General features: G+C 44.0%; 1 protein-coding gene across 1 annotated transcript in view; it reads left to right on the top strand.

Annotated features, from left to right (window-relative positions):
• The window catches only part of LOC105538691 (heterogeneous nuclear ribonucleoprotein A3-like), a 28758-nt gene that overhangs the window by 8252 nt on the left and 8254 nt on the right, over positions 1–12252 (top strand). Inside the window, 2 exon segments of the mRNA XM_011978609.1 lie at positions 9058–9301; positions 12082–12226. Of these exon segments, the coding sequence (XP_011833999.1) occupies positions 9058–9301; positions 12082–12226 (389 nt within the window).

Below are 12252 nucleotides of genomic sequence, written 5' to 3'. Positions count from 1 at the left end.
AGTCCTGGTGGTGAAGTTCCGGGTGCCCCTCTGTATGAGAAAGCCCCTGCAGTCCTCTTCTTATTTTTCTCCAATTTGAGACAAGTAGCTTCCTTTCACTTTTGTTAGATCTGTTCTTTCTCTTACTGAATGAGGAGGAAATTATTGTTTTTCTAGTTCCTTTTGGGGAAAAAGACATGAAGTAACAAGAAACAGTTACCTGGACCTCATGGAAATTTCACCATCATTTTCGGAACGTCCCCTTGGAGCCTGATCACCTCCTCTCTCCCCATCCATTCCTGATGGCAAATGCTTGTTGTTGTTTGCTTCCTTGTTTGTTTGCTTACTCCTTGAACCATCTCCCTCAGACCACCTCCTTCAGGAAGGCCTGTCTCCTGGTCTCCATGTTACTGGCAGAAATGCCCACCATGATGTATCCCAATACTCCCTCCTTAGTGCATGAAATTCATTTGAGAATAAAAGTCTGGAAGAAGCAACCTCAGCTCCTCTGGTTAAGACTTTGGGTGTCAGCGTCTCCAACATTAAAACCTAATTTGGCAAACTATACAAAGTCTGGAATCAGGGAAAATGAGAGTATCTATTTGTCCTTAAAGAACTAAATACACAGACTGTCCATTTAGCCCCTGAAAAGCAGAGAGTAGAACATCCAGGGTGTCAGTCAGCATAGACTAAGTTATGCTGTAGTAACAAACAACCTCTAAACATCAGTGGCTTAAGACAACAAAGATTTCTATCTTGCTCATGCTGCATGTTCATTTCCAGCTCTCAGAGGGGCTCTGCTCTTCACTGAATCCAGCCTGACGGGGCCGTCAATATCTACAAGATTTCAGTCACTGTGCCAGAAGGCAAAACACTGTAGAGAATCCCACCCTGGCAGTTAAAAGTTCTGGTCTGGAGGTGAAGCATCGTTTCAACCCATAACTTATTCTCCAGAAATAGTCACATGGCTACACCCAACCATGAGGGGACTGAGAAAAGCAGTCCTGCCATGCACCGAGAGGGAGGGAAAAGAAAAAAATATAACAAATGGCATGAATGATGGCCATGCCCAGCTGCCAGTTCCAGGCCAGTGAACCCCTACAAGGATACCCAGAGAGCTGTACCCCAGGAGAAGGGTATGATGACGCTCCAGGGGAGCCACTTAGTGGTTTTAATTTTTCTTTTCTTTTTTCTTTTTTTTTTTTTTTCTGCATTTGCAAACTAATTGAGGTCAGTGCTCTTCCTGGAGTCAAACTAGCTGTACAGGGCAGGCTGTGCTAGCTAGCAAGCAACAGACAGTAACTTCAGAATTCTCCAACTCCTTTTCAATTAAATGAGAGGGTCAGACTACATATCTCCAGAATCGCTGTTGTTCTATAATGTAGTAAATGTAAGTTATTAAGAAAAAATAATTTTCACTCCCACTGTTACTAAAAATAATCCAAACTTCTCAACCAGCGCCTCATTTTCTCCAAGCTCCTCAATGCTGGAATTTCTTGGATCAAGCCCTGGAGCCTCTTTTCGCACTCACTGCCCTTCCCCTGGGCAGTCTTGTCCCATCTCCAGTGCGTGCAACCTCCAGATGACACCTTCAGAGGTCCCAACAGACGTACTCAGAGACTTTCCCTGTGTCTCCGTTTGGATTTCTCACAGATCTCAAATTAAAATGTCCCAAATGTATGGCCTCTCCCACCCCACCCCAACCCAGTCCTCTTTCAAAGTCATCCAGCTCGATAAGCCAGTTCCTGTGCTCAAGACCAAGGAGTTATTGTGAACACCTCCTTCCCTCTCATTCAGCCCAATACTTCCATCCAGTAATTCTGATCTACACTTCCTCTAAAAGAGTTCAACCCATTCCCTCTTCTCCATCCCAACCCCACTACCCTAAGCCAAGCTGTCGTCATCAGTTTCATGGACTCCCACAATCATCCCCTCCTGGTCTTTGTGCCTCTGCTCCCACCCCTCCCCAGTCCCTCTGGACATGGAAGTTGGAACAGCATTTTACAGAATGAACTGGATCACACCACTAGTGTAAACTCTCCAGTGGCTTCTTGTAACTTAGAATGGATTGCCAGTCCCCCCAGATCCTTGCCACCTGCCCTGCACACCCTTGCACCATATCCCTTGTCACCCTCCTCCTTGCCCATGATGTAGACCAACTGCCCTTTTCCTGCTTGAAACATCAGCCTTCTCCTGCCTGTGAACTTCTTCCATTCTGCTAGCTTGGCCTGGCAGACGTTGCTTTGCATCTCTGCCTGGTCTGTTCTTCTTCTTCCTCCAGATGCCCACCTAATGGCCATTCCTTCTGGAGCCTTTCTCTGGCCACTCACCACCATCTCAGCCCTCTTAGCTCACTCTTCTCATTCCCCCCATGTCATTCATCACACATTTAATTATACATTTATTTCTACCATTACTCACATACTTTCCCTACTATGTTGTAAGCGCCACAAGGGAAGGGCCACGCCTGTATTGTTCATCACTTTGTCCAGCCCTCTTTCACCAAAACTAGCACAGATTTTGTCACATAATAAGCATCAACAAATACCTATATGTTAAGTGAATAATTCTACTTACCTAACTCCTGAAAGATTATAACTAAGATGATTTCTAAGCTCATTCAACTTGTTACCAAAAAATGCAAACAACACAGGCACAGAGCTGCCTACTACAACACTATTTGTAATAGAAAAAAATGGAAATAACCCCAGTGTCCATCAAGGGGGACCCAGTGTCCATCACAGGGGACAATGTGAATAAACTGTGATACAATCGAGGACTGTGCTGCTGTGAAAAGAAGAAAGATCCACATATATTAAAGACAAAAGGCAAGGCGCCAAATAGCAAATGTAGCGTGATACCTTTTGTCTAAGACAGAAGTCAGTATAAATATATGAGTGCTTGTTTTGTTTTGTTTTTTAAATGAATTGAAGAAAAAAAAAACTCAAGTTTTTAAAAATAGTTACCTGTGAGAGAAGGAGAAAATAGGAAGCAGGAGACAGGAACAGAACTCGATTGCTCAGAGGGCACCTGCTTTAGAGTTCTACCTTTGGAACCTTGTGGATGTGTTACATTGTTACAAATAAAATTCAACCAAAATGGGAAAAAATGATTACCAATCAAAACAAATAAATGAACCCAACTATATATTAGGTTGGTGTTTAATGACATTGGACAGGATAAGAGGGAAGTAAAGAGAAAAATTACTTTAAGTAAGTTTAAGACACAGATATGGAACTACAGGAATACATCCTTTTTTTTTTTTAATTATACTTTAAGTTCTAGTGCACAACATGCAGGTTTGTTACATATATATACATGTGCCATGTTGGTGTGCTGCACCCATTAACTCGTCATTTACATTAGGTATATCTCCTAATGCTATCCCTCCGCCCTATCCCCTCCCCACAATAGGACCCAGTGTGTGATGCTCCCCTTCCTGTGTCCAAGTGATCTCATTGTTCAATTCCCACCTATGAGTGAGAACATGTGGTATTTGGTTTTCTGTTCTTGCGATAGTTTGCTGAGAATGATGGTTTCCAGCTGCATCCATGTCCCCACAAAGGACACGAACCCATCATTTTTATGGCTCCATAGTATTCCATGGTGTATATGTGCCACATTTTCTTAATCCAGTCTGTCACTGATGGACATTTGGATTGATTCCAAGTCACAACTATTGTGAATAGTGCCGCAATAAACATATGTGTGCATGTGTCTTTATAGCAGCATGACTTATAATCCTTTGGGTATATCTCCAGTAATGGGATGGCTGGGTCAAATGGTATTTCTAGTTCTAAGGATATGAACAGACACTTCTCAAAAGAAGACATTCATACAGCCAACAGACACATGAAAAAATGCTCATCATCACTCGCCATCAGAGAAATGCAAATCAAAACCACAATGAGATACCATCTCACACCAGTTAGAATGGCAATCATTAAAAAATCAGGAAACAACAGGTGCTGGAGAGGATGTGGAGAAATAGGAACACTTTTGCACTGTTGGTGGGACTGTAAACTAGTTCAACCATTGTGGAAAACAGTGTGGTGATTCCCCCTACCAGAATACATCTTAAGGACAAAAAGAATACAGAGAAATTTCAAATAGTATTCTGCAGCCTTATTTTTTATCAATAACAAGTGGTGCTGTTGACATTGTTATTTGAAACTACAAGCACACACACACACACATACACACACACACATCACCACAATGTTATTAGGAATCAAGAACTTTTAGTGTAAAAGTAAAGAAAATTAACATTAAATCAAAGAAGTTAAGATCCCTGTAATCTTAAATGTGACTTAGAAATACAAGTAAAAGGCTGGATGTGGTGGCTCACGCCTGTAATCCCATCACTTTGGAAGGCTGAGGTGAGCAGATTGATTGAACTCAGGAGCTCAAGACCAGCATGGGCAACATGGTGAAACCTTATCTCTACAAAAAAAAAAAAAAAACACAAAAATGAGCCAGGAGTGGTGGCATGCATCTGTAGTCCCCAGCTATTGAGGGGGAGGGATATTGAGGCCAGAGGATCACTTGAGCAGGAAGGTGGGAGAGGGGGTTGCAGTGAGCCCAATAGAGCCACTGCACTCCAGCCTGGGTGATAGAAGTGAAACGCTGTCAAAAAAAAAAAAAAAAAAAAAAAAAAAAAAAAAAAAAAAAACAGAAATGCAAGTGAAAACTCATGATGTACTTTTACTTTTAAATAAAAATAAATACATATTTTCTAGCCCAGTAAAAATATTATTTCCTTGATTTCCAAAAAAAAAAAAAAATACCTAGAAGCAATGAAAACCAAGTAGTATCCAGACTTTAGTTTACAAAGAGTTGTCCTAGGAATGCATTGGGGAAAAAACGTCTGATTCCAGATCTCATCAGAAATTGTATGAGATGCAAGAAAGCTAACGAAGACTATCAGGGAAATGTCAAAAAGACAGAGAGACCAGTCCAAAAGGATTCTCACTGACTGAGGATGGCATAATTTAAGCATCAAAAAGAACAATGATTGCAGCCAGTCAAACTATATCAAAGAAGTTAAAAATCGATGAGTTCATAATAATAGCATTGGTCACAATGGAGATTGCTAGAACAACAAATTGTTATTCTGAAAACTGATATATAAATGGAAAGAATAGAGCATTTATCTGGACTTTCTTGTACAAACTATTTTCAGGGGAAACGAATTAGCCAATGACCAAAAGTTCTTATTCATAGAATTATTTCAGCTAACAAATGCAGAAACAATTATTGTGTGAGGATATCAGCGTTTCATAACCCCAAAAAAATAACGAATCTGGCAGTGACCATGATTAGCTGCCAAATCCTTAGACGACAGCTGGTGAGAAATTTCTTTCAGGATGGAGGAGGCTGACATCACCTGATCCCACTGATGAATCTACATATCCCAAAGGAGAAACCTCAGCCTCCCAGTGCCCCTGTGAGCTGCAGCAGGAAGAACATGGCAATAAGTGGGAAATAGTTTTGCAAAAACTTCCAAATCTGATCAAGCCTCTAGATCTAATTATTAACTTACCCAGAACAAGGTAGAAGAACACCACCACAGGGTGTAGTCAGGCAAATCCACAGTGTGGAAAATTCTGCAGGGCAAATGATTCAGTGTCTTCAACATATAAATAACAAGGAGGAAAAAGAAGAAGGGAGAACTGTTGGTTGAGATAGACAGATACGTATATACATACCAAATATAAGGTGTACACTTGTTTATTTCCTTTTTTAATCACCTGAAAAGAATCAGGAAAATTTAAGCATTGACTAAATATTAGATGATATTTAGGAATTATTTTTCATATTTCTAGTTTGATAATGGCAAAATTTTTATTTTTTAAATAGTCTCTTTTGATTAGAGACGCATAGTTAAACGTTTATGACCAAAATGGTATAAAAATCTGGATTGTCTTTTAACTAATTCAGTGGGAGGAAGGGAAAACTAAAGCATGGATGGGAGGATATAAGTGAAACAATAAAAAATTGTGGACAAATGCTTATATCTGCTCTCCACAGATACTAATAAATTAGGGGTTTTTTGTTGTTGTTGTTGTTTTGGTTTGGTTTTTTTTTTGAGACTGAGTCTCACTCTGTCGCCTAGGCTGGAGTGTAGTGGTGCAATCTCAGCTGACAGCAACCTCCGCCTCCCAGGTTCAAGCAATTCTCATCTTTTGCCTCAGCCTCCCGAGAAGCTGGGATTATAGGCGCATGCCACCACACCCAGCTAATTTTTGTATTTCTAGTAGAGACGGGGTTTCACCATGTTGGCCAGGCTGGTTTCAAACTCTTGAGCTCAAGTAATCCGCCCGCCTCGGGCCTTCTAAAGTGCTGGAATTACAGGTGTGAGCCACTGCGCCCAGCCAAATAGTTCTTAATTCTATCCGAAAATAAGAATGGCACACAGTTTTGTGACAATAATTTTAGTTTTTAATTTAAGATTACTTAAAATATATCCTAAATATTTTCCTCACCCCAAGCACAATGGACTGACAAAACCAACAGCCCCTCCCTCCAACCCTAGGGTTCCTGTTGGGGAAACAGCAGCTGAACTGTAGCAGATCGCTGGGTCACCATGCCTCCCCAACTCCCAGCCTCAAGCCCCAGCCAGGTGTGTAGTCGCATGGCTGCTCCTGTAAAGGCAGAAACCCAGTTACCTGACCACCCAGCTGCAGGAGTGTGGTCTCCTCTGCTCCAAGCAAATCTTGAGGGCTCAACACAATGTTTTCTGCTAATTTTCTTGACATCTTATGCCTATACCAATCTTTTAGATTGGAGATTCAAGGTAGACACCTTTCCCTGCTCCTTCTTGTTAAACCAACCCTCACCCCTTTTAGAATTCTTAGCCATATCCTTTTCCTGAAAGACTCTTGCCTTGATAATTTGGTTGAGACGTTCTCTCTGTCTTCCTGGCATGTGGAATAACAAACACCTCTAACAACAGATGTATTGTTGCTCACTGCTTGTCAAACTTAGCCAACCTGAAATCACTATCACCATAGACAACAGGCTTCTAAAGATTCGGGACAGACAAAAAGGCCAAAAATCCACCATCTATTCAGCACCAAGGGCTCTGTGGATGCTTAAGCACAGTGGACAATCAGTGAATGAGACACTGCTGGCCAGTGGCTGTCCTGCTGACCTGTCACCTTGTTGAGGGACACAGGATGGTGAAATAGAGCCGACCTGAGTTTTGAAGTTAAACAGATGTTGGTTTGGAATCAAACCAGCTTCTTACTATGTATTTTAATTTGGGCAATAACTTTTGCTTCCTGAACCTCAGGTGCCTCGTTTGTGAGCTTGGTGATCTTGCCTCACTGGATTGCTGTAAAACAGCACATGCAGCCGGGGACAGTGGCTCCCACCTGTAATCCCAAAACTTTGGGAAGCCGAGGTGGGTGGATCACCTGAAGTCAGGAGTTCAAGACCAGTCTGATCAACATGGTGATCCTGTCTCTACTGAAAATACAAACATTAGCAATGCATGGTGGCAGGTACCTGTAGTCCCAGCTACTCGGGAGGCTGAGGCAAGAGAATTGCTTGAACCCAGGAGGCGGAGGTTGCAGTGAGCTGAGATCACGCCATTGCACTCCAGCCTGGGTGACAAGAGCGAAACTCCGTCTCAAAAAAAAAAAAAAAAGACAGATACAAGACCTGAGCACTAAGCCCCAGGGTGAGGGCCCTGGCAAGGGTCTTCATAAATTCCAAAAGGGCTACTTTGGCAGCCAAAGTGGATTTTTCTGGAACATTATGTGCATGCTCAAAGCAAACAGTTTAATTCATCTTCTCATCTTGTTCCAGAAGTCCTCATTTATCTTTTGGGTTTCCGGCCTCACTCTCCAGCCCTGGAAGCCTTTGACCCCAGCCCCCTTCTGAGTTCAGGGCTCTTGCATTCAGTGGATCATGTGGTATCCCACACCCCCAGTCACTTATCTTGATAAGGCACCGTGGGAGGGAAAGCTTTGGCAAGGACCATTTCGTCTGCCACACGGGTGCAGAACGAGGGAGGACAGTTACGAGGTTCTACAGCTCTCTACTCATCTGAAAATGATGAACCATTTCCTGCCAAGACCAAGCAACGTGCTAAGTAATGATCTGGTAATGGCATCTGCTGTCCTCTGCCCGGCGCATTCCTCTTCCTGTGTGGACACAGGAAAGACTTAATAGTCTGGCACACTTGTTCATCCCATGCATTCCTTGTTCGCTGCTGTTTTAAGGCCTGGTGACTTGGAGTACGTGCCAGTGGTGAAGGGTGAGTGTGTTTGACAGGAGTTCCCAGGGATATCTGGGGCAGAGGGTTGCCCTCTACCTTAGTTGAGGGTCGATCGTGGGCCAGGAAGAAATGGACAAGGTCTCATTCCATTCAATCCCCTGGACAACTCCAGGAGAGGGATGAGTTGGGCAGGATTACCACCATTTGAGAGTGAAAAAACTGATGTTCAGAGCAGGTAAGTAATGCATTCAAGGTTGCACAACTAGTAAATACTTCATCTCAGATTTCAACACAATGAGTTTGATTCCAAAACCACTATTTGTAACCACTGTGTTACACACTCCTAAACAAAGCCAGCAACTGTAGAATCTAAACAATACAACTGGAGATACATACACATCTGGACAATTATGGCCACAATATACACAAAATTCAGGGTTTCATGGCAGGGAGGAATGGGATCTTGGAAGAACACAAAGACAGCTTCTCAACTTAGTGGTAAGTTCACGCATGTTCATGTTATATTGGATTTCATAACTTGTGTGTATGTGTGTGTGTGGGTGGGTGGGTGGGTGTATGTAGCAAACAGTATATAAAGAATATATCTAATGCGTTTTTCAAGACCTAAACAGATGCCCTCGGGGTGAATGATTTTCACCAAGAAAGGTAAAGAAATGTATTCATCAGAACTATTGTGCCGAATATGATACTAGGTGCTATTAAAGATTTAAAATACAGTTCCCGTCTGCCTGATATAAGGAGCTGAGCCTAATGTGTGTGAGAAATCGTTTTAGAGGTTTCACAGAGGTCATCTGACCATTGACTTACTTTAAAAGGATTTTTCTCTAATCTAGAGAAAGGATGCTCAGAAAAAGACTAGAATCGCAAGCGCGCTCCCAGGGCTGTGCTTTGTGGGTTGGGGCCTGACTCTCGCCAGGTGGGAGAGCTCCTGGGGGCTCTATTCCTGCTGCCCCGGCATCAGCAGCCATGGGGCTCAAGGAAACCATGGGCTGGGGAGGATCATGTGTCCCTCTATGCTTCTTACATCCTTTTGCAAAGGAGAGGAAAGGCCCTCTTCAGGATGGACCGTCCCCATTGGTAAATCACAGTCAGTGCCATCCATGAGCATAGGAGCTGTTCACTGTGGCAAATACAAATTTAGTGTAAGTGCTCATCTTGGCTCTCCCGGTGGAAGGGCAGGACCTTGAAGACAGGCACATCCCACCACGTCCAGCCTCAAAATTCCTCAGAGTGCAGGTGCAAACACACGTAAAATCGTTGTAAAATTAAGGCAGTGATGGCTGCCTTTAGCATCGCTACATCCTCTATCCTAGAGAATTTCAGTGCTTGCTCACCTGGGCCTGGGCCCCACAGACCACACTAACCCTCGGGATTCCCACCATTCCCCTCCCTACCCCCTGCCACCAGCAATATCTCTCACATCTCATAGTTACTTCTTCCTCTGGATGTGACAAGTGCTATCTCAGAAATCAGGCAACAATATGTTCATGGCTAATAAGCCACTAGAAGCAGTGGGTATGCAGGACCCCAGGCACTTTCCACTCCGGGCTACCTCGGAGACAGGGTGTTGCACAGTGGTTTGGGATGGGTCAGAACCAGAGTCTTCTCATTCCATCCTTCCTCACCCCCAGAGCATAAAGTAGCCCTGTTCCTAAATGCAATGCTCTTTCAAACACCAGCTGCACACAATCGAAAATAGCCTGAGAAAGCCTGTTGTACCAGCGTTCACACCTGCCTATTTAGAGTGGGATGAAGAGCAAATGACACCTGCTCCCAGCTGGCCCTGAGGCTGGACGCAGCACAGACTGAGCCAGTGTCCTCGCCCCCAAAGAGGAGGCTTCCTCCAGCCTCACAGACACCTGAATTCTCTGGCACTTTCCATCCCACACACTGTGCATGGTCTATCCACTCTCCTTTTTATTCCCAGAATGATAACTCCAGAACAAAGGAGAGAGTCCATGGACAGCTTTGTGTTGATGCACATAAGTAAATGGGAGGTGGGGAGGACAAGTGGCATGAGGAGGGAGGATCCGCCTGGGAGAGGAACATGGAGTCCTTCCCCTGGGCAGGGAGGCCAGCACTGATGGTGGCGCAGTGGGGGCCCAAGTGTGCCCTGATGGTAAATTCCCCATGGAGCACACCAACAGTTGCTGACCTACATGTAACAGTTTGCTCTTTGATTCCTTTGCTAGGGCTTCACTCGGGCACACAACTTCATGTTTGCTATTTGTTTTTTGTTTGTTTGTTTTTTGAGAAGGAGTCTCGCTCTGTCACTCAGGCTGGAGTGCAGTGGCACGATCTTGGCTCACTACAAGTTCTGCTTCCTAGATTCACGCCGTTCTCCTGCCTCAGCCTCCCAAGTGGCTGGGACTACAGGCGCCCGCCACCACGCCTGGCTAATTTTTTTTACTTTCAGTAGAGACAGGGTTTCACCATGTTAGCCAGGATGGTCTCAATCTCCTGACCTTGTGATCCGTCTGCCTCAGACTTCCAAAGTGCCGGGATTACAGGCATGAGCCACCGCGCCCAGCCCACTGATACTTGTTATGTAATCAACTAATGACAAAAGAGTGCAGAGGCATGATGAGTGTTACATCTGCCAACTGCTGGGTTGTCTGAATAGATTCTCAAGTGACCATCTGAGGGCCACTCAGAAGTTTCAGTAGTGCCAGAAGGTCTTGACCTATTATTTTTTAATCAAGTAATTCTTAGGTTTTTTAAAATAATTCAAACTAGGAAAAAAACAAGTCCTGGATAATCATTTTGTAGCAGCATCACTGCCAAGCCCTTTGCAATGACAACTTCCCAGAAGCTCTTATCTGCCCCCAAATTACTCTTATCTGCCCAAAAGTAAAGAAAGTTTCAATTCAGCAAGTCAGAGCAATTCACAGAGAAGAAGCAATGCCCTGACCTCTGGCATAGAAAACTAGAAGTTGGTCCTTCTCCATTTCTTCTGTTAACCAGGATTCTCTTGGCATTTAATTTTACAAGGGCCACAGACAACTCCAGGGATCTCAATGCAATCCTGCTTCTGGACGGGACAGAGAAGGCATCAGCCGCACAGAGGAGAAAATCACAGCTGTCCTTTCATTCTGTTCAAGCACACATGAAGCTCCTAGATTCATCCACTGCGTGCCAAACACCTGGGACAGTCAGAGAAGAATAAGAATGATGCCAGCCTTCTAAGAGCTGGCAGAACAGTGAGAGGGCAGGCTCAAGACATGGCACAGTCAAACACAGACAGAAAGCTGTGGTATCTCAGAGGAAGATGGCGAGATCTGGAAAGCTCCCAGAGAAGACGGGACTGGAGCTGGGCTGCTTAGCACTGAAACAGTGGATTTGGGGAGAATATTTGCATGCAAGTAAAACATGCAAAACATGTTCAAATAATAACCAAATGTGGTAGAAATGTGGAGTGAGAAATATTGAAATGTCCACAGCTCAGGAAAAAATGTTTTCCAGCCAGCATCCCTGACCCTCCCCCCATTCCCAGGTCTAGGGCATCTAGAGCACCAAAATCACCTGCAACTCTCATCTTCCCTGGCTCCTCCTTACTTCACTTTTGATCCAAAAGTACATACTGGCCTCATCTCATCATTTAAAAAGCCATTTTCAGGCCCCTGTCAGTGGCTCGATTGAGATACTGCAAGATAATGTGGTTTTTCCTGAAGTCAGAACAAGTTATCAAGTAAGTTCAGAGTAAGTCCTGAACTTTAGAGGGAAAGTGTGCTGATCCAGGCAGAATTGTCTAAATGAAAACGCTGGTCATCTTCCTCTGGGTCCCATATTGAGCTCGAGTTGGAAGAGGTGAGTCCTGTCTCAAAATGGAGGTCAAACCGCCACCCGGTGCCCCCCAGCCCGACTCGCCCCCAGCCCGACTCACCGCCAGGGGGAGGAGGGCCATGATCCAAAGGAACCAGAGCAGTTGAGAAAACTGTTTATTGGTGGTCTGAGCTTTGAAACTACAGATGATAGTTTAAGAGAACATTTTGAGAAATGGGGCACACTCACAGATTGTGTGGTAATGA

The sequence above is a fragment of the Mandrillus leucophaeus genome, unplaced genomic scaffold, assembly GCF_000951045.1.
Source record: "Mandrillus leucophaeus isolate KB7577 unplaced genomic scaffold, Mleu.le_1.0 Scaffold197, whole genome shotgun sequence".
In the NCBI taxonomy this organism is placed as follows: Eukaryota; Metazoa; Chordata; class Mammalia; order Primates; family Cercopithecidae; genus Mandrillus; species Mandrillus leucophaeus.
This window is presented reverse-complemented; position numbering and strand designations above follow the sequence as displayed.